The sequence below is a fragment of the Tauraco erythrolophus genome, chromosome 25 (assembly GCF_009769465.1).
Source record: "Tauraco erythrolophus isolate bTauEry1 chromosome 25, bTauEry1.pri, whole genome shotgun sequence".
Classification (NCBI taxonomy): Eukaryota; Metazoa; Chordata; class Aves; order Musophagiformes; family Musophagidae; genus Tauraco; species Tauraco erythrolophus.
This window is the reverse complement of record NC_141489.1, coordinates 1,915,435-1,936,660: the sequence shown is the minus strand read 5'-3', so window position 1 is coordinate 1,936,660 and position 21,226 is coordinate 1,915,435. Positions and strand designations below refer to the sequence as shown.

The 21,226-nt window shown below is 58.1% G+C and overlaps 1 protein-coding gene across 1 annotated transcript; it reads left to right on the top strand.

Annotated features, from left to right (window-relative positions):
• Positions 1 to 565: 565 nt before the first annotated feature.
• Positions 566 to 20,690, top strand: SOCS7 (suppressor of cytokine signaling 7). Its single transcript, XM_086626499.1, has 10 exons — positions 566 to 1,443; positions 6,850 to 6,914; positions 10,077 to 10,181; positions 10,927 to 11,028; positions 11,854 to 11,984; positions 12,381 to 12,549; positions 15,566 to 15,694; positions 18,363 to 18,498; positions 18,813 to 18,970; positions 19,251 to 20,690. The coding sequence occupies exons 1-9, from the start codon at positions 566 to 568 to the stop codon at positions 18,931 to 18,933; spliced, it is 1,836 nt and encodes a 611-aa protein (XP_086482625.1). The 3' UTR covers positions 18,934 to 18,970; positions 19,251 to 20,690.
• Positions 20,691 to 21,226: the final 536 nt, after the last annotated feature.

Below are 21,226 nucleotides of genomic sequence, written 5' to 3'. Positions count from 1 at the left end.
GCAAAAGTTGTGCAAGAGCTGTGCTGCAGCTGTGCAAAAGTTGTGCAAGAGCTGTGCTGCAGCCGTGCAAAAGTTGTGCAATGAGCTGTGCTGCAGCCGTGCAGCAGCCGTGCAAGAGCCGTGCAAAGCCGTGCAGGGATCGCCATACGAAGGTGCCAGCCCCCCGTGCCTCAGTTTCCCCTACCACACCCCGCCGCCTCGGAGGCGGACAGTCTCCCGCGTTGCGGCCGGAGCTGCCTTTCCAGGCGCCCCCGCTGCCACCGCTGCCCCTCCGGGCCCACCAGCGCGTCCCCCCGGGGCTCGGAGCGGGTCCCCCCCGGCCGCGCTCCGGGCGGGGAACGGGGCGAGGGGCGGGGCCTTGGCGCTGGGCGTGGCCACAGCCCGCGGGGAGGCGTGGCCAGGGCTGAGGGGCGTGGCCAGAGCCGGCGGCGGAAGTGGGGGGGCGTGGCGGCGCGCGGCCGTCGCCGCGGAGCGGGGAGGGAGCCGTGGCGGCGGCGGCCGTGGGAGGGCGGCGGCGGCGGCCCGGTCCGGCCCGGTCCCGGCGAGCCATGCGGCGGCCGTAGCCATGCAGCGCGCCGAGCTGCGGGAGCGGGAGGCGGCGGCGGCGGCCGCGGCCTCCTACCGGGTGCTCAGCCGCCTGCTGGGCTACGGGGCCGGGCCGGAGGCGGGCGCGGCGGGCGGCACCGTTACCGGCGCGGCGGGCGCGGGGCCGCTGGGCCCCGGCGGCGGGCGGCTGCCGGCGGCGGCGTTGCCGGGCGGCGGAGCGCTGCGGAGCCCGCGGCCGCCGCCGCAGCTGATGGTGTTCCGCAACGCGGCGGAGGGGCGGCCCGGCGAGGAGAGCGGCCCGGCGGCGGGAGGAGGCGGCGGGGGCCCGGCGGGCGGCGGCGATGAGCTGCTCTGCCCGCGGCACCGCTGCGCCCTGGAGCCCAAGGCGGCGGCGAGGTGGGGGGCCGCTCCGCCGGGCGGGCTGGAGCTGCAGCTGGCGGCGCTGGGGCTGCGGCCGCCCGGGCTGGGCGCGAAGGGGCCGGCGGGCTGCCCCTGCCCCTGCCTCGGTCCGCCGCCGCCCGCCGGGCCCGCCGCCGAGGAGACCAGCGACGCGCTGCTGGTGCTGGAGGCGCTGGAGCCCGACGAGGCCGGGAGCTGCTCCGAGGAGGAACCGGGTTCCCCCGGCCGCGGAGCCGCCCGCGCCGCCGGGAGAGGAGCCACCGGCACCGGCCCCGCGCCGCCGCCCGCCGCCCCCGGGGGAGCCGGCCCCGGCGCCAGGAAGGGCTCGCTGAAGATCCGCCTCAGCCGCCTCTTCCGCACCAAGAGCTGCAGCGGCGGATCCACCACCGGGGACGCCGCCGCTGCCACCGAGGGCCGGCGCACCGGGGAGCTGCCCGCCTCGGCCGGGAGCCTGACCGACGTCTGCGGGGCCCGCGGCCGAGAGCAGGAGGCGGGCAGGTACGGGGGAGGGGGCGATCCCCGGCCCCGAGGGCTGAGCTGGGCCGGGGGGGGGGGCTGCGCTGCCCGGGGGGTATCCGGTGGGGGATGTCAGGGCGGCAGGAGGGGGTCGTGGGGGGCAGCCGCCTGCGTCGATGGCAAGCGGGAGACGTCGGGGGGTGAAAGCCCCGAGTGTGTGACAGTGCGGCCCCGCGGCACGGCGGAAGAAGGGGTGCCAGCGCCGTGACGCCCCACTGGAGGATGGGCATGGGTGGCATCCCGCACATGGGCACCGTGACCATCCGTGGGCTCCGAGCTGGGCTCAGGCCTCTTCCGAGCAGCTGCTGAGGCCTCGTGTTTCGCACAGGGTCGGTGGGCACAGCTGGGGTCGGTGGGCACAGCTGGAGCCCCAGAGGGGCAGGCAGAGGGGGAACATGCTGCTCTGCGCCCTGCATCCACAAAGGGGATGGTGGGAAAACGTCCGGGAGCTGGACCGGGGCGGTGGCGAGTGACTCGAAGGGGCTGGTGTTTGTTCTCGCCCTCGTGTGTCCTGCGGAACGATTTCCTGAGGCTCGAGAGCATCGCAGCCGGGCTCCAGCCTCGGTGGTGGTGGGTGCTGCCGCCGCGGCTCGGCTCTCCCCGTGCTCTCCTGGTGTTCTGGGGCAGGACGTGGCCGGAGGGAGCGTTGGCAGCCAGAGGTTGGCTGGGTCGTGCGTTAGGCTGGAGGGACAAATCCTGGGACCTGTCGGTGTGGGACCCCACACGCTCCCCTGTTCCGTCGGCTCCGGTGCTGCTCGCCCTGCTCCAGCCTCGTGTTTCAGCAGCAGACGTGAGCTGCTTGATACCAGCTGGGGAGGGCGAAGGGCTGGTCTGTACCCGCTGCCCAGGCTCCAGTCGGAGTGGGTCTCCTGCACTCCAGAAACCACTTTTTGTAGCGTTTCCAGCAGCAGAACTGAAATTCCCGGTGGAGGAGGCAGGGAGAGCCTGCCCAAGGTGTGTGCAGCCAGCCTGGGAGCAGCAGTCAGTAATTGCACGGGCTCTGAGCCCTACAGCACAGCCCTTTCCCCGGGGGGTTAATTAACCCCGTGCAAGGTTTTTGGGGCGTGCTGCCTCCTCGCTGCAGCTGAAGACCTGTTGATGGGCGAGCAGGAAACTCTCCAGCCTTGCTCTGCAGATGCTGGCCCTGGGTTGGGTGTGACCCGCAGCGCTGGCTTGTGGCAACCGAGCACTTTGGCAGCCCAAAAGGCAGCTGGGCTGTGGCAGAGGCCCAAATTTAGCTCGCCTTTGAAGCCGAGGATGGCTTCTGAGATGGGGCTGTGTCACCTCCCAGCCCTGCAGCCGGTCGGGGTGTTTGAGTGCATCCTGGAGCTCGTGTGCCTGTGAGGAACCTCGCTTCTGCGTGTGGGATGGGGAAGCAGTTGTGTACAACGGCCTTGTTGCCCACAGATGACTAAATGGGTCCCGAATGGTAGCCAGCCGAGTTGCCCGTAATGACATAATATTTTGCTAATGGGCTTGTGGTTTATCGGCCCTTGTGCCTGACGAGAGCGGGGAGTCCTGGGGACCGGCCAGCGCTGGGATTAGGCGCTGGAGAGCCGGTGGTTGGATCGCAGATTGGGAGCGGAGCAGCGTCGTGTCGCTGCCCGGGTCTTCCCCCCTGGTCGGGGGGTTTAGTGGTCACTTGTGGTGCCACTCTGCTGCTCTAATTAGGTGGCGTTTTAACAAAAGTTACTTCAAGGTGCCTGGTGCAGCAGCTCTCGTGGTTCAGGGATGACTTTGCTGCTCCCAGTTCCGGAGGCCCCTCCAGCCGACGAGGGCTGGGTTGTATGAACCATGGTTTTTGCTCCTGCAGGAGTGGTCCTTGGGATGGTCCTTGCTGGCCCTGCTCTCCCAGCCAGGATGGTAGTTTGGGATGCCTGTACTCTCCTGAGCCGGTTAGACACAGTTTAGCTAAGCTGGGCTTGCTGGGAAGTGAATATTTGGCCTCAGCAGATGCTGCTTTTCTTTTCCTCTCCTCCCAGCCGCCCTGGTCCCTCGGTTTGGAGATGTGTAGCGCGGCGACTCCGTTTTCTGCCATGGTCTTTTGCTAATGCCACGCTGGTGAGCGCCGTCCGCTGCTTGGCACCCGCCTTCGCTGGTGGACTGGGAGGAAGATAAAGCTTTCCTCGGTTGTACTGAGAGCTGGAGGTGGTTGTCTCCCAGCATGTGGCCCCCATTAATACAGGATGGATCTGATGTTCGCCGTGAGTAGCTGCTGCGGTTGCTCGTGGCTCACGAGGTGGGCTCAGAGCAACTTTTGGGCTAATTCATGGCTCTGCTTGCTATGGAGCTCTTGTTCCTGACTTCTGGGGGCTGGTGGTGGAGGGTGCTCCCTTGGTCTGCGGTGGCTGTTATCTAGTGCAGCTCTGTTTTCTTTAAACATCCGCAAGAAGCTGAATTCCTGGTATTTGGAGCTGCTGCCCAGGCTTCCCATCGCGCTGCCGGTCCTGGAGGCAGCGCGGTGCAGCTTCGCCTGCAGCAGCGGTTAGGAGGAAACCAGCCCCATTATCCAAAATCAATAGTTGGGCTCTGCTGAGCTGCAAGAGGCCAAGAAACGAAATGTGGAGCGATACCAACGTGTGGCTTCTCGCCCTGGGCCTGAGTTTTGGTATTTAAAGGTTGCATCAGTGAAACGGCTTTATTTTTTCATTTTTGAAGTGGTTTGTACTGCAGAGGTAATCGGAGGGAAAGGGGACGGGGGTAGGTGCTGGTTCTGCAGGTGGATGGGTGCGGGCAGACCTGAGCTGCAGCTGGCATCTGCTGCAGGTCGCTTGCCAGGTTGGTACCCGAGTCTTTGTAATTAGCTGTATGGGTGACCTTGGGTTTTTAACGTGTCTCCGTGTTATTGTGTGCATAAGGTAGCACGTAGCCAGCCTGGGTGGCTGGGTAAGACTTGCCTTAGTGCCAACAGGATGGTGCCTCGGGGTGAGCGAAGGCAGCACTGCGGCAAGTGCCAGCCACTGAGGCAGTAGCCACAGCTATTGCAGAACTGGTGGGTAACTGACCCTGAAAATCCTTATTTGCTGGAGCTGGGGGGGGTTTCCCTCTTTTGTGTGCACGAATCCATGCCGAGTCTGTCCACGGTGTTGCTGAAGGTCCACCTTGGGCTCTCTCCACCTTTGCCAGGCTGTGCTGATCCCACGCAGCGGTGTTCAGGTACCGGTCACGTGTAATTACTTCTCCGAGGGTTTCAGCACCGTTTGGATAGTGCAGAACTTGAGGAAAAGAGGAGGAAGTATGGAAGTACGTTGTTTTGGTGAAGACTGAGTTGGGAAGTGGAGGATTCAGTGCGTGGGAATCATTTCTTGCTCTCTCCCTGCTGCTGCTGTGAGCTTGCTAGAAATGGGAAATCTCTGCGATCGATGGCTGTAATGTGTTGGCATAAAACGTGGCTGTTTGGTAACAGCAGTGCTCCTTTCCGTCTGGCTTAGTGGGTGGCAACAGGCCTGTTATTATATTATGAAGTTAGCTGATATTAGGCCAGAAGTGTAATTTTGTGCGTGCATGTGTGGCTGATAATCAGTGAATTATTCTCCTTGGGGGAAAAAAAATCCAGCCCTCAAATAGGAGTGAGAGGCTGAAAATGCAAAACACTGCCAAACGTTCCGTGGGGTTTTATCTCTCAGGATGATGAGTGTTCTTGGTGTTTTTATTTGCAAACTCACAGCGTTAAACATTTATTCACAGCTGTGTGACCCAGTGATGTGCCTGGCCACAAATGAGAGAAGCGTTTGGTCTGTCCTGGGAGAAGAGGAGGGTGCAGCACCCATCTGCCCTGCGCTCCTGGGGCTCTTCCATCCTGGGAGAAGATGAGGGTGCAGCACCCATCTGCCCTGTGCTCCCGGGGCTCTTCCATCCTGGGAGAAGATGAGGGTGCAGCACCCATCTGCCCTGTGCTGCCGGGGCTCTTCCATCCTGGGAGAAGATGAGGGTGCAGCACCCATCTGCCCTGCGCTCCTGGGGCTCTTCCATCCTGGGAGAAGATGAGGGTGCAGCACCCATCTGTGCTCTTTCATGCGCAGCAGTACGAGTCTGGAGCATGGGTTTCTTCTCCCTGTCAGGTGTCTGAGTTGCATCTGCTCAGCGTGACCCTCCCTGAAGGGTGTCAGTCCTCTTGCAGAGCTGGTTTAATCTGAAGCTCTGTCCAGGCTTGGCAGGAGGCTCCCAGCAGAGCTGGGCTCTGAAGCACAAGACCAGTTGGAGGTTCAGGGTCAATCACCTGCAGGGAGGAGGTTGGAGAGCGAGGAAGACGTCCACGAGGAACGGCGTTGGCCCTGTGACAGCTGGTTTGCAGTGGAAGCGGGGTGTTCTTCTGGGTGCTGAGTGGAGCTGGTCTCTGAGCTCCTGTAGATCTTGGTGGTGCAGTCGCTTGCCTGGACGCAGCAGGACCAGTTTCTCTGGCCAGCGCAGCGACGTTGCGCTATTTGTCTTGGAGCAACCTTGTCTGACCCAGCACAGACCTGCAGACCAGTACGAGCTGCCCAGTGCCAGGATGGGCATCACACAGCGTACTGTGGAGGCTGGGAAGACCTTTGTCAAAGCTGCGGCACGCGAGAGCTGTGCCCGTGCTCAGCTTTGTCCTCGTGCCCTCCTCTAAGGCAGGAGTGAGTTTCTGGATGCATTTCTCTACTTGCCTCGACCATGGATTCAAGTCCTGGGGGTGCCATACTCTGTGCCTCAGTTTACCAGCGTTTTCTCTGCCTAGGTCTGGATAAAACCCTTTAGCATTGCAGTAGGGGAGGCGCTGGAACGAGTGGCTTTGTGTGGGGAGAGCACAGGGTGGCTACAGCGTTGTTGTAAACCTGCTGGTTTGGAGAGCAAGCGTCACGGGGAGTTGCTGGTGTTCCTGGGTCCTTGTCAGAGGTGCATGTTTTAGCTCTTTCCATCCATCTCGGCGGCTCCGGGTTCAGCTGCCTGCCCCTCACCTGCATTTTGAAACCCTTTGGGGAGACGGTGTCCTCCGAGCGTGGCACGAGGGCACGCGACGCGCTCGCTCGAGGCACAGCCGCCATGGCATGAGGACCGAACCTGTTTGTCGAAGGCGTTTGGCAATGCCCGATCCCAACAGCGTGACGTCTGTTGGGAAACAGCTTCTTGGCTCCGGTTGCCATACTTGCTTGAGGTTTTTCTTTCCAAAGGCTTTGTTAATTACCTAGTTAGAGATTTGCTTCGGAGCAGGACGGGAGACCTAGCTTTACTGGTTGACTGCCCTACTTAAGCCAAAGCTCTGCTCTGGGAGTCGGATAAACGCGCAGCATTGAGCTGTTTGGAGCTTCTAAGGAATGGTGAAGGTTCTCCTGGTTTGAGAAGGTTGAACGGTGTTCCCTTCTGGTGGGATGCGCTGAGTCTCTTCGTCTCTACTAACAACGTTTTTCTTGTTTCCAACAGGAAACACAGACTGACAAGAACTCAAAGTGCCTTTTCCCCGGTTGTGTTCAGCCCCCTCTTCACAGGTAAGGCTTTGGAAGCTTTACGGGACGGCGTTGCATTTCATAGAATCATAGAATGGTTCGGGTTGGAAGGGACCTTAAAGATCATCTAGTTCCAACCCCCCTGCCATGGGCAGGGAAACCCTCCACTACACCAGGTTGCCCAAAGTTTGCGATGGAAAGAGCAGTGTGCATCTCCATGAAGGGTCCCTCCATCCCGTGTGGCCTCCAGCCCCGAGCCAGAGGAGCTGTGAGGAACGTGGCCGTCGCACGTCGGCGTTCCGCAGTCCCCTTGTTGCGACGCAGGTTTGGGTCGTGCTCTCGGGGGCCAAGGTCCTTCCTCCGCGCAGGGCTGGTCGCATCCGAGCGGTTTGGAAAAATCCCCTAGAGAGCACGTGCAGCTCGGTGCTCCCCACCTGTGGTTTGAGAGGGGGCCACGGCCGAGCCCCGCTCCCCCCTGGGCCCCGCGCCGACGGCAGCGGCTCTGCTGCACGGCAGCTACGGGAATCGAAACCTCTTTTGTGGAACACTGCCTCCTTCTTCTGCATATTCCCCCCCCACTTCTCCCTGCATCTCACTGGTTTCTGACCTTCCCTTTTCTGCTGGGAGGACGGACGTTGGCCGGTTTATAAATGGTGCGACGGGGAAGTCCAGCTCTGTGACAACTGGAAGCTGTAGTACAGAAAAGCTCCAAGTCATGGTCATGTGCCCGTTGTGGTGTGGGCTCGTAGTCGAAACGGCCCGAGCCACGGGGCTTCCGTGGGAGAATCCCATCTCAGGGCTTGCGTGAGTAGGAACCCAAGGTCACAAGTGTTGATCAGCCGCGTGGGGTTTTACGTGGCTCGGTAGATCAGATTCAAAATAAATTCACGTTGAGGGCCCTATGGTGGAGCAGGGCAAGCAAAACGTGGCTGTGTAGCGATGGACAAGCTGCCGTTGGGTGGCGGAGAGCGGCCGGAGAGCGCGGTGCGGTGGCTGCTGCTGGTTTGTGTTCCCGAGCAAGACCTTTGGAGAGCAGCGGTGAAGTCTCAGGAGAACTGGTTTAAATTTCGGAGAAGTGACCTTGAGGGCAGAGCGTTGGTTTGACTTGCCTGGAACTGGTAACTGGAAGCTTCTGGTTTGCTCCTGTGGTTTCTTGCAGTTCGTTGGGCTCTTGCAGAAGTGGAGTCGCTGGGGGGTAACTGGGCTGCGGTGCTGCTCCTTCTCCTCTCCGCTCCTGCATCCCTGCGGCCGGTGTCCTGGCTCCTCGTGTGACACGAGTGGCTGCTCCCGAGTGTCGTGTCCGTTTCTTTGGCAAATCGAGGCTGGTGGAAGCAAAAGCTGCTTCTGCTGCTGTGTCGGGGGGACGTTGTGAGTGTGGAATCCGTAATTCCGTGTGCTGGTGGTGGGGGTACGTGGGTGGGTGTGCGGAGCTGCTTTTCTTCCAAAGAAACTGCAGAGGAGAACCTGGGATTGAAAAATTTTTGCTTTAACTTCGAGAGGTCGGTTCGATTAGTTGTTAGTTTATCCTGTTAACTATTTTTGGAATGACTTCTGTCCGTTTTTGCTAGTCAGTAGAAAAGTGGCAGTGCCCTCGTAGGACTTTGTCCTGTGCAGAAGACCATGGAGAAGCATCCCCGAAGTGAACAGCTGGGTTTTAATTGCTTTGGTTTGTTGCTGACTTCTCCAGTCTTACACCGCTGAGGTCTCATTTCTTTAATAACTGCTGCGTGGGGGATTTTCTGAGGCTGGGACCACTGAAGCAGGACAGAATTCAACCGCCTGGCCCAACTGGCAGGAGTTTCGTGGTGATTTGCTTTCAGGTGAGCACGCGGGGTGGGTGAAGGTCTTTGGGAAGGCTGTCCTTGCCTTCCCTGCCCCCTCCTCGAGTGCCTCGGAAGCGCTGGCTCCATAAGCGCTCCGCAGCCTGCCTTGGGAAGGATTTGAAACCTGAGTTCCTGCAGCCCCTCTTAGTCTGGTTGTCTTCTGGTTTTGCTGGTACGGGGCGGGTGCAGCCCAACCTCCACGGCCACTTTGTTGTCAGGGTTGTGGGAATGACAGCACGGCTGCGTGCACGCGTGCGCTCACACCCAGAAGTCCCCAGGGAGCAGGTGCCTTGGATAATAACCAACCCTAAATACTCCTCTTAACGTCACTTATGAATAGACGGGGCTTTTAAGAGCAGAAGGAGCTGAGTCGCTGTTGTCCTGTGGAACGCGCGGTGAATACGGGGTCGGGTGCTGGGCAGAGGTGGGTGATGCCACATGCGGTATCTGGAGCAGCCGAGGAGCTTCCTGCCCGCAGGGACTGGAATCTAAGGCAGGTGGATTTCGTTGTCCTTGAGACCATGGTTGGGGTGTTTGGGCTGATTCGGGTTCGGTGGTCCATCAGAGCCCTGTTAGATTGATTTTCTGGGGAAAAAAAAAAAAAAGCCTTGGCTGTGGCAGCCGCACTTCAGGTCTCTCTTTGGGATTTAGGTGTTTTCCTTTTGACTCTCTGATTCCAGTCCTGAGGCTGATGCTTTGGCCTCGATTTGGTGACTTCATTTCTTGCCTGTGGTTTTAGACTAATTCAGATCTTTTCTGATTTTAAGTTAGACATCTTAGTTTGTGTCATTGTTTTCCCCGAGCGATATCCTGGATCCAAAGCCTTTAGGCTTCAGTGAATTCCAGTTATTTCATGTAAAAGTCTCAGCTCCCTCATACTAACTTTAAGAGCTGGTACCCTCACGGCCTTTGGGGTAGAAGGTATTTCTGCTTGATCACCTGAGGCGTTTGTAGGCGAACTCGGACTGGCATTAACAGGAGCGTTATCTCAGTGCTGTGCCAGCGGGTGCCACGCAGGCTGTGAATCCATCTCCCAGGTGTTATTCCAAGTGCTGACACTGTGAGCTGTTGATGAGCTCTGTGCTGCAAAGGTCTCTCAGCACCTTCCTCATCACGTCCTCCCAGTGCTGGACTTGGATGGGGTTCGGACACATGTACCGGTGTTGTTCCCTTCCGCTTGATCTTTGGGCTGTGGCAGCACAGCTCATCCATGCCTCCAAAGTGGTGTGGCAGCAAAATTCGGTTTGAAAACAGCTCATGAGATTGTTCTCCAAACCCTGCAGAGGTTCCTGCCCCTTTCCCCTCTCCCCTTGCCTCACTCAGCCTCTGCGTGCCCCGGAGAAAGCACGGTACTAACAGTCTCACTCCACCAACCTTCCAGGTGAAACAGTGTCACTGGTGGACGTGGACATCTCTCAGCGAGGACTGACCTCCCCTCACCCGCCGACTCCACCACCTCCTCCACGGAGAAGCCTCAGCCTGCTAGGTACCGTCCCGGGGAGCATCCTTTGCCGCGCGTCCTCACGGGAGCGTGGCAACTGTGGGGATGGAGAGGGAGCATCTCCAGGGTCCTCTGACCCTGTCCCGTGCCTGCTCGCCCTTCCCTGGCAGAGGGTCTCTTGCCATTCCTTGAAGGCTTCAGTGTTTCTCATGGATCAGCCGGGAGGGGAGGGTGGTGATGGAGCGGCGCGAGATGGGATGCAACGTGCTGGTTTCATAGTGGTTCTGCTGCCTTGGGAAACTTCCTCCCTTCCTACCCATCGCCCAGTAAGGCTGATTCCCTTCTGTGCTCTCTAATCTGTGGAACTGGGGGCTTCCTGGGAGACTGCTGCTGAGCTGGTCTGTGTCTCCTCTGGAGGAGGCTCCTCTGAGCAGGAGCAGCTTAGGACAGGTGAAGTCAGCCTCGGTGGGCAGCACCTTAAACTGCGTGTCCCGTGTGCCAGGTCTGTGAAATCTCCTTTAAATGCCTGTCTTGTGCTGCACATGCGGAGCTGGTCGGGCTGGAAAACAGGCTCGTCCACTCCAGGAGCGTGCAGGTGTGTGCACGAGGCTCCGAGCCGGTGCGAAGCTGCAGCAACCACCGGTGCTCAGAGCAGGAGGAGGATGATGATGAGCTGCCGGTGGGAAACTCCATCCTCAGTTCTCCGGGGCCGCGATGTCCGGCGCTCGGCGGCGCAGAGCTCCCCCGCTTTCCTGTTTCCTGAGTCTCTCTCGCCTCTGTTCTCTCCTAGATGATATCAGTGGGACGCTGCCCGCATCCGTGCTGGTGGGTCCGATGGGCTCCTCTCTGCAGTCTTTCCCTCTGCCTCCGCCTCCTCCGCCCCACGCCCCAGGTCAGCTTGGCTTTGGCAGCGAGGCTCCGGCTTTCCCTTCGGGGCTCTGGACTTTGGGGGTTTTCTTGGTAAACTTTAAGGCAGCACTCAGGGCTTTAACAGCGACGGTGCTGCCCGCTTTGCCCGCTCAGGGACACGTGGTCCTACGCTGCGGGGGACTCGGGCACTGCTCGTGTCCAGGCTCTGGTTCCCGCATCCTGCAGCTCTTGTTGCTCACAGTAGTTTTGCTGAAGCTCGTGGTGGCACCAGCTTTATCCTCAGGGCAGTGTCTCCCATTTTCTCAGGTTTCTCTTGGGTTCAGCAGCAGCGCAGCCCACCCCGGCCTGTGCTGTGTCAGATAACGCGGTAGCGAGTGTCAGCGATGTCGGAAAAGAGCCGTGGGAGCAGAGTTCAGTGCAGGAGCCCCCACTTTGACAGCCAGCCTGGTGTGCAGCCCCACTGAATGGCACATGACAACGTTTCCTGTGCATTTACCCTTTTGCTTTCGGTCTCCTTCAGGACCCGGAGGGCTTTATCTGCCCCTTTTTCAGGATGCATGTTCATTCCTTCCAGTCTGTGCTGCCTGGCACTGCCCTTGCCTTCCCTCCGAGCTGGCACAGGGAAATAGCAGGTGAAGGTACTGAGTTATAGTCACCCTGGAAGAGCCCAGTAGTGACTCCTGCTGTGTCTTTGACAAGGACGTTGTCCTTCCATCGGTCAGCCCAGCTTCCTCCTCCACGCTGCACCTCTGTCCCTCCTGCCCTGACCTCCAGTGGCCCCATCCCCTTGTCCTTGGGGTGAGCTCCCCGTGGGTGACCGTAGCCTGGGTCGTCTCTCCCTCTGCAGACGCCTTCCCACGGATTGTCCCGCTGAGGCCAGCGGAGGTGATGCCCGGCCAGCCTGCCCCGCACCCGCAGTGCCCGCTCTACCGCCCGGACTCCAGCAGCTTCGCGGCCAGTCTGCGGGAACTGGAGAAGGTAACGGCAGTGTGGGGTGGTGTGGGGGGTGGTGGCAGCCAGGAGGAAAAGGCTGTGGGTTTGGGGGCTGGTCGTCCCTTTGGCAGACTTGGGAGCATAAGATTAGGAGAACTGAAAAAAACCTCCTGCCTTAGAGGGCTTTGGGTCTGGAAAAGCATTTTGCTGTGCATGGAGGGGGTGTCATAGTTTCATCTGTTCTTTTGCCACTTCTGGGTGGTAAGGGACGCGATGGCACGCTCTCATCCAGGAGCAGCAAGTTCCAAGCATCCGTACTCCTGGGGGGGATACAACCAGACACTTCCAGTTTGACATTTAAAGGGAATCGTGTTGTGTTTGGTTGCTGGTAAAATCGTTCTTGCTAGGATCTGCTGACGTTCTGGCTGTCTCTTCTCCTAGTGCGGGTGGTACTGGGGACCGATGAACTGGGAGGACGCAGAGATGAAGCTGAAGGGGAAACCGGATGGGTCCTTTCTGGTCCGAGACAGTTCTGACCCCCGTTACATCCTGAGCCTCAGCTTTCGGTCGCAGGGCATCACCCATCACACCAGGATGGAGCACTACAGAGGTAAGAGCCACGGGCGGTTCTGGGGATGCTGCTGACAGCAGAGACCTGTGGTGGGGACCATGAGGTCCCAGACCAGTGCTCAGGGCTCATAGAAGTGGGAAAGTAGCAGCAACGTGTCCTCATTCTTGTGTTGAGGTTCTGCAGGAGGCCATAGAAGCTGTGTTTGACTTTGCTTCTTGTGCCTCTCCCTATAACTCTGAAAAATTGGGGAATACAAGAGTTCCCTGTGCCTGTTCTCAAGCCCTGCTTTGGAAAACTGGACTGGAAAATGATGGTGGCAAGGTCTTTGAGGTCCCATTTCTCCGAGATGCGATGCACAGCAAAGAGTGAGCCTCCGTAGCTGTCGGTGCTTCCCAAAACGCAGCTCGTTTCCCTGTGAAATGAGAAGGAATCTCCCGATGCCGCAGCTCCTCACGGTGCTGTGTTCTCCCCGTGCCCGAGGGATGCTCGGCAGTGGTACCAGCAGCACTGTCCCCCGCTGAGGCTTCAGCTCCACCGCAGCGGCTTTTCATTCCGAGAACTCTTGGCACGCTGTTCGCATCCTTTCTTCCTCCCGCGGGGGCTGCTTCTCGCCTCGCCCACGCGCTTTGTCTGCTCATCTTCACGGGTGGTTTTCTCTATGGAACCTTTGCACCAGCAGCTGACCTCAGGCTCAGTGCCCACGGAGGGGAAGATGCCCCGTAACCGGTGGGCAGGCTTGAATAGCAGCTGCCCATCGAGCCTTGTCGTTAACCGTGCCTGCAAATAATGAGTTCAGAGGCTTCCCAGCCAACCTGCTGCAGAAAATAGTACAAAAAAACCCCTTTCAGAGCACAGCTCACCACCTTCTCCTCTTTGCCCTTGCCCCAGGGGTGCTGCTGTGGTCGTCTTCACCTCTGCTAGCGAAACCTGGCAGTGCTCCTGGTCTCGAGCCCCTCTGATGGGAAGATGCTGGGCATTAATTCTCGCCCATCTAGAGCCAGTTCCCCTGTCCCTTGCATAAGAAGGAAGGATTTTCATCACCGTGTCCTTACAGAAGCTCTTGCAGCTGGAGGAGCTGTGAGTCTGCCTGTGCAGTGGAGATGTTTTCATAACTGAGCTTTGGAGCAAACTTCTGCTGCTGGAGTTTCTTATTTTGGGGTTGGGACACGTCCGCTCTCGGAGCTCCCTTAGCCAGGTGTCCTTCCCGCTCCTCAAGCTGTCCTCGCTGCACGGATGGAGGGTGGTGCTGCCACCTTCCCTACAGCAGCGCTCCTGGCCAGGGCTTCGTTTTTGGGCACGGTGCTTCGGTGTGCGTGGGCAGCCCCCGTGCTCCCCCCCGGCCCCGCCGCCTCGCGCTCGATGTGCTGCGGCAGCGCGGAAAACTGCAGACCCGAGCGCTTTGATAAACCAGTGAAGATGACAAATGGTGAGGCTGGGGGAATGGTGAAGAGAGAAACGCCTGACCTTCAGGATTCAGGGGGATGAGAGGAAGAAACCAGAATTTCTTTGTGTTTTTGTAGGTGGGCTGGGGAGGCTGATGCTTGTGCTTTGTCCTTTGCGTCTACTGGCTGTTTTTAAGGGTTCATTCTTTATCCAAGATTCCCAAGAAGAATTACTCCTGTGCTTGCTGATCCCAGATGTCTATCAGGGGCTAACTCAGATCATTGCTCCCAAACTAGTCCCTGGCAGGGGTGAGGGATCTTTTCCCAGTAAAGCCTACCAGACCTAGCTGTGGGGACAGGAGGTGTGTTTTACATTCCGTGGGCCGTACGTAGCCCCTGGATTGCTGGTTGCTGTCCACCCTATGGAAAGCCACAAGTGCTGGACATGCTGCAGAGCTGCTGCCTTCAGTTCTCCTGTAGCAAGTTGGTACTGTGGAGACTGTGATGCTGCTGGGGCAGATGCCCCTCTGAAAAGTCCCTGGCCTGAAATATGTGCTGGGTATCTCCGATTCGTTTACCCTTTCTCCTTGCACAAGTTCTTTACGTGGATGCAGGGTGTTTTCAAAGTCTCTCCGCTGCCTTCCTGGCTGTGGGTTGCAGTGCTCGTGCAGATCAGTGGTGTCACACACCTCCCCCTGCAATCTGCCCCCCCTGCCCCGCACGCCTGAGCCTGGGTCTGCCTCCTGATGGGCTCCATCCTAACCACAGCCCTTGTTTTCCCATTTTCCTCCTCCTGGTGAAGCTCTGCTCTGGGCTGGCTCTTGCTGGAGCACTGACAAATCTACAGGTAGAAAGGAAGATGCAGGGAGGGGACGGAGGGGGGATAAATGGCTGCGTTCTGGCACAGGGAGCTGGTGCCTGCTTGCAGCACAAAGATCGTGAGACTGGTCTGACTTGAGGCTTAGACTTAACCTATTTAGAGATCCGTAAACAGGTTAGAGGACCCACTTTCCCCATGTCACCCATCTCCAGTTTCACTGTTTGTCACTCGAGCTCGATGCACATGTTGAGTCAGGCGGTGGAGTAGGGAGGACTGTGTTTGGTGAACCTCGACCCTGGTTCTTCCTTGACAGTAATTTCAGTTAAGGTGTTTGAAACAGCTGGTGAGAACGTGGAGCTGCTCCTGTGCCTGCTCTAAGTGATCCATGCCAGCCAGAGGGCTGGCAGAGGAAGACTTCAGCACTTGGATCCCTGGTTTTACATACCTCTCTGTGTGGCCTTAGCTGCCCCGATGCCCTGGCTCGCTTTGGGAGTGCTGTTGATGGGGTCCTGAGGAGGAGCAGAGGCATCTGCTAATGCTCTGTGCAAGTGTGTTTTGATAGTTTAAGTTTTAGACCCAGCATGACCTGCGGCCCGTGCTTGGGTTCCAGTGGTCACGTCATGTCTTGCTGTGTATCCTCAGCTCTTGGAGAGCTCTGGTTCCAGTGGAACAGCATCCTGGCAAGCTGGTGCTGCTGGTGTTTCCTCGTAGTGCCATGGCTCATGCAAGCTCTACGAGAAGTAGTCAGTTTGGGGCATTCACCTGCTCTTTGAGAACATCGGGCTGATGACTAAATGTCTCCTCTTGCCACCAGTGCTCCTGTGATGTGAAACCTTTTCTGTTTTCTTGGAAGGGACCTTCAGCCTGTGGTGCCATCCCAAGTTTGAAGACCGCTGCCAGTCCGTGGTGGAGTTCATAAAGAGAGCAATCATGCACTCCAAAAACGGGAAGTTTCTCTACTTCCTCCGATCCAGGGTTCCAGGTGAGGCTCCCGCTCCAAGTCCGAGGGATGTTTTGCTCTGTGACAAGCTGCTGGTCTGTCCTAGAGAGCCACTTTCATGTGGCTCAGTGCCCTGGTCCACATCCTCACCTGCTGACTTCTCAGGAGGATCCTGAGGAGCCACTCTCTCTCTCAGCAGCTGCACCACTTACTCCTGGTGGTAAGGAGAATTCCCAAACCTTTCTTTCCAGGAGTATGGAAACGTGATACCATCTCACACTATGACAAATGGAGCTGGAGACTGGAAAGCTACTCTCTTGACAAGCAATTATTTGACTACTAAAACTCTGCTTTCCTCCCTCCCCCAGTCTCAGCACTGCTGTTCTTGCAAACCACTCCAGGCTTTGCAGATTCCCAGTTCTCCCTTAGCTGAGACCCACCTGGGGCTGTCGAGGGGAGAGACATTAAGCTGAATGTGTGGGAGGGTTTCCAGGTGTGAGCTCAGAGTGAGCCTCGAGCGACAGATCCTGTGGATTCAGAGTCCCTGGGGGGCCGTGATGCCAGAGCCCAGCAACAGGCAGGTGCCTGCAAGCACGGAGGGAGCGTTTGTGAAGCTTTGTTGGAGCGTGTTTGATTGCATGCTGTTGGGATTCCTTGTTTCCCAATCCATCAAACTCTGGTTCCTTAAATGGGCTCACATCCCCCTCCTGCTAAATCCAGGCAGGCAGCTGGACCGGTATCTTCTGGATCTAATTTTTTCTCGTTTTCCTTCATCTGTCCTGGTGTACCAGCAAGCTAGCCAAAAAATCCAACGTGAAAAGAGGAGAAGGGTTTGTCAAATAGGTAAATTTGCCCCTTACATGCAAGAGAGCAGCAGTGGGGGACGGAATTTGGAGGGGGGGTGAGCGGTGATGCTTTGAGCCAAACGGGGTGGGAATGGGAACGCTGCGGCGGTGAGACGGGCGGTGGTGGCGCAGCAGAGGGGCACGGCTGGTGTGATAGTGATGATAGTGAATTTGCTCGTGGTGCCCGCAGGTCCTGATGGTGACAGTGACCTCTCCGTGGCACTGCAGCGTTCAAGGAGAGCAGAGGGGAGGAGGGATGGGATGTTCCCTCCTCGGAGTTCGCAGCCGGGATCTGTTCAGTGTTGCCCTCTGCTGCACACACCGCCAACAACCAGAAAACTGATTTATAACGTGGCCATGCTTTGGGGAGGGGAGGGATGTAAAGCTGACTTTGCAATGTACCCCACCTTCAAAAAATCCTTCTGACTTAAAGATCCTTTACCTTCCTGATCCCGAGATCTCCTGCCCTGGAGAACGGGGCTGTGAGGGCTTAGAGCTCCAGGCATATGTCTTAGAAAGGACTTGCTCTAGAAAAATATCATTGGAAAAGAAAATATCACCCCCCCAAAAAAAGTACTGCAGAGGCCCTCCGAGCCACCAGCCAGCGCCGGGTCCTGCACCTCCATCTGGGTGCAGCATTGGATCCGGATGCTCCTTGATCCTCGAAAAACAAAATCTCGCCCTGATGCCTGATGTGTAGTGGGAGAACATTTAGGATCGGCGTCTCCCCAGTGTGCTCGTTAGTGCTGTTCTCCTGCTGAACCGTGAAGTGCTGCTCCGAGGAGGGGGCTGTTTCCAGCCTGCCCCTGGCTCCTGGCAGAGACATGTGGCCACCGCGGCGTGCGGAGCTCGTGCTGTGTCCCTGGAGTCGCTGGCTGAGCTCCCGGAGGCTAATTCCTTTTTGATAGGAGAATAAGGAGATGGGGGGGAGAGAATCCAGCCTTCAATTGATGGCTGTTCTTTGCTTTCTCAAAAGCTGGCTCACAGCTTCCTGAGCTGCCTGCAGCAGTTTTGAGCCCATCTCAGTGTGAAGAGCTTTCCCTTTTCTGCTTTCACTCCGTTGCTCTCAGAGACAAGTCAGCAGGAGGGGTTAGAGTGTAACTGCCTTTGAATCCTGCTGTAAAGACAGATAAAACCTTGTGCTGTGAACCAGCCCAGCTCCCAAAGACCCATCCCTGGTCCTCCTGCCGACCTCGCCGGTCTGTGGGCTCCGTTGTTGCTCTGAACTTTGGGGAGGAGGGTGTTGTGGGGCAGGGGGGGACAGTGGATACCTCTCGTTTCCAGCCCTGCGAGGTTGCTCCCTGCGTGGGGAGCTGGCTCGAGCGAAGCCGCCGCCGCCTCTGCCTTTGTGCCCGGGCTCGTGACCGCAGGAATGAGCCACTCTGGCACCGCTGGAGCTGACCCAGCCTCCCGGCGTTTGAACGCCTCGCTGGAACTACCCAAAGGGTCGTGCAGAGCAAAAAGCCTACGTGCCGGCCACGCTGCCTGCCTTCTCCTTGGGCTTTCTTCTGCATCCTTTCAAAACCCTGTTGCTTCTCAGTATAAAGCGATGCTTCGTCTGCCAGTGCTGGGAGAGGGGGGTGGTCAGGAGCATGCAGTGTCCCAGGATCTGCTTTTCCACAGTCACCCCATGGCACGAGAACTGGTGTTGCCTTGGAGATACTTTGCGGTCAAAGGGATATCACCCCTGGAAGGTTTGGCTCTCCAGTCCAAGGGACTCCAAAGCTGTGGGCTCCTGGGGAGATGCACTATGGAACACAGCCTTGCAGGGAGCTCTGGTTCCCCAGATCCAGCTTTTCCTTTCTGAATCAGTAGTGGTTCCTTCCTAACGTAACACTTGCCTCCAATATTGCTTTTTCCCAAAGGTCTCCCTCCAACGCCTGTCCAGCTCCTGTACCCAGTCTCCAGGTTCAGCAACGTCAAATCCCTCCAGCACCTTTGCCGCTTTCGGATCAGGCAGTTGGTCCGGATAGATCACATCCCTGAGCTCCCACTGCCCAAGTAAGTCTCGAGGACTGGGCCTGGGGATGGTTTCCTCCCTGACCCTCGCCGCAGCAGGCGGTCGGAAGGCGTCTGTATCCGCAGCGAGGGCTCTGGGAGGGCATAGTTGGCTCCATCAGCCTTGGGGCACCCAGATAAATGTCCTGCGGTGTGTAGGGATGTGTGCGGGGGTGGTGACCAGCTCAGGTGTCATCTGCCACAGCCTGGAGGTGATCATGCTGGGTGGGCTGGGGGAGAGGCTCTGCTCATCCCGTGCGGAGGTCGATGCGGTTGTGGCTCAGGGTTGTTACAGCTTCTGCCCGTTCCATGCCCAGGCCCCTCATCTCCTACATCCGCAAGTTCTACTACTACGACCCGCAGGAGGAGGTGTACCTGTCGCTGAAGGAAGCTCAGCTCATCTCCAAACAGAAGCAGGAGACCGAACCGTCCACGTAGCGAGGCCGCCTCGCCCGCCTTGCTGCTGGCCCTGACGGTACGTGCCCGTGCCCATCCCGCGGGCTCCAGCGCCAATCGCTCTGTTCCCTCTGATGGCAGAGAAAACACAAAACCCTCCCAGGGAACTCAGGGCTGTTCACTCCGGGGTCTTTTCCCATTGCCCAGCTTTTCCTGGGAAGGGGAACGAGGCTTCTGCTGCTTTCTTGTGCCCGCACAAGCCTGTGCCCGCCCTCGTGCCAGACCAGCTGCCGTGCGGGGCAGATCCTGCCGCGTGGAACGGGCTGTTTGATCCCTCTCCCCTCTCTCTTCCCCACCAGGAATTTGGTTGTTGCCATCCTGTAGCCCGAGCGGGGCTGTGGTGGGAAGGAGGCACGCGACGGCGCAGCCTGCTTCTGCGGCGCCGCTTCTGCTCTCAAGCTCTTTTGTACAGAGAAGAGGGTTCAGGATTCCTGGGAAGCACCGCGGAACGGGAACAAGAGCCCCAGCTCCTGGAGGAGGGAGAGGGCTCTCGGAGGCAGCTGAGCCCGGCTCGCGGACTCCTTGCAGAACAAAGAATGTCATGGCACTATTTACAACTTTTGGAAAGTTTTATTTTTGATGTCGTCTTTTTTTTTTTTTAATTTTATTTTATTTTCAGCATGAGAAATACTGTCTTATGATCAGCTGAATTTTATTATCCTCCCTTGGAAACTTCAAGGTGGGGAGAGATAGAGAGAGAGAAGGGAACACTGGGAAGATCATCTGCTCCAGGCATTATGGCAAGACTGTTCTTTGGCCCTTGCCAAGAGGGGATGCAGCCGGGGAGCTTCTTGGAGACAGACTGAGCTACGTGGAATAATGTCTGGGCAGCACGGAGCTCTGAACAGGCAGCTGCACCGCTCCCCTGCTTTCTGGGATTTGGGAGAAAAGGACCAAATCTGGCCTCAGGCAGCTGAGCTTGACGTGGTCCTACATGCCGTTGAGTTGGGCCGAAGGGTGGAAGAACACGTGAGCTGTTGGGATGTCGTGGAGCCAAAGGGAATGGTTGCTGCTCCGGAGGCATCGTTCCCTTAGCAAGCACTGGAAGATTTGGCTGCAGCCCTGCGATAAGCGGAAGGGAGGTGGCAAAGCTGTCGCTGTAACCCTTGCAGCAGTCCAGGGACCAAAGGTACCTGCTGCAGTGATGCCAGCCTTGCAGAACCGTGGGCCGTGCGCTCTTAGCCTGTCTCTGGCTGTCTCCAGAAGCTGTGGATGAAGTGGCTTTCTGTGGAGCTGCGAAGGATCTCGATCCGGAGTTGCCGGGGCATTAAGGGGCATCGCTGGGGTGACTCGGAGCAAGAAGCAGATGATTGAGGGTTCTGCTGGAACAGCTCTGTGAGCTTGCTCACTGCTTCCTCCTCTCCCTGGGATGTCCGTGGAACCGCAGGAGATCAGAAACAGTAAAGCCAAGGGAGGTGGTGGCACTCGCTGCGTTTCTGGGCTTGGCACTGGCTGAAATACCACCCCTCGCCCCTCCAAACCCTGCTCTGCTGTTTCATCCGCTGCAGCTACTGCCAAGAGTTTGCATTTCATGGTGAAGTTTTAAAGTTTGCCCGAAGTGATGCCGAGAAGGCTGGAGAAGCATCTTTCCTCCTGCATTTAAATGAGCCGAGTGCTCCTGTGCTCCCGACCCGAGCGAAGGAAACGCTCCATCCTGCAACGCTGTGCTCTGGAAACGCGATGCCGTGTGCGGCCCCGGGCTCCGGATCGGAGGTCGATGCCCTGTGCAGTCACTCGGGAGCCACTGGGACTCGGGTCTGGCCCTGCGGAATGGTCTGGGTCCTTGAATTGGAGACAGTCGCATGGATCTTAAAGCAACCTGGAAAAATTCTGATGCTCTGCCAGGCGTTGCTGTGAAGGGTGCCAACAAATCCTGCCCTCCCGTTCTTCACCGTCGCCTCTGGCGTCGCTTTTGGTCTTGGAGGAAAAACTGTTTTTTTAAAAAGGATTTGGCTTCCAGATGAAACTAATAACTAAGCTTCAAAATCTGTAGAAATACCTCATCGGACACTACTCGCTACTGACTTTGTGTCGCGCCGTCGGGGCAGCGGTTATCAGGACGGGGGAGCTGCCCCGAGACGTGCTGAAGAGCATATCCCGACCCATGGTGAAACTGGATCCTGGGAATAAACACCACTCTTTGGAGAAAGGAACCCGCAGCGCGTTGGGTGAAAATCAGCTGCGTTCGTGCAGGTGAAACTGGAATATCCGCACACCCGACCCCGCTGCGTCTCGGCCATCCGTGTGCTGAAGATTTGATTCTTCCGACTTATCC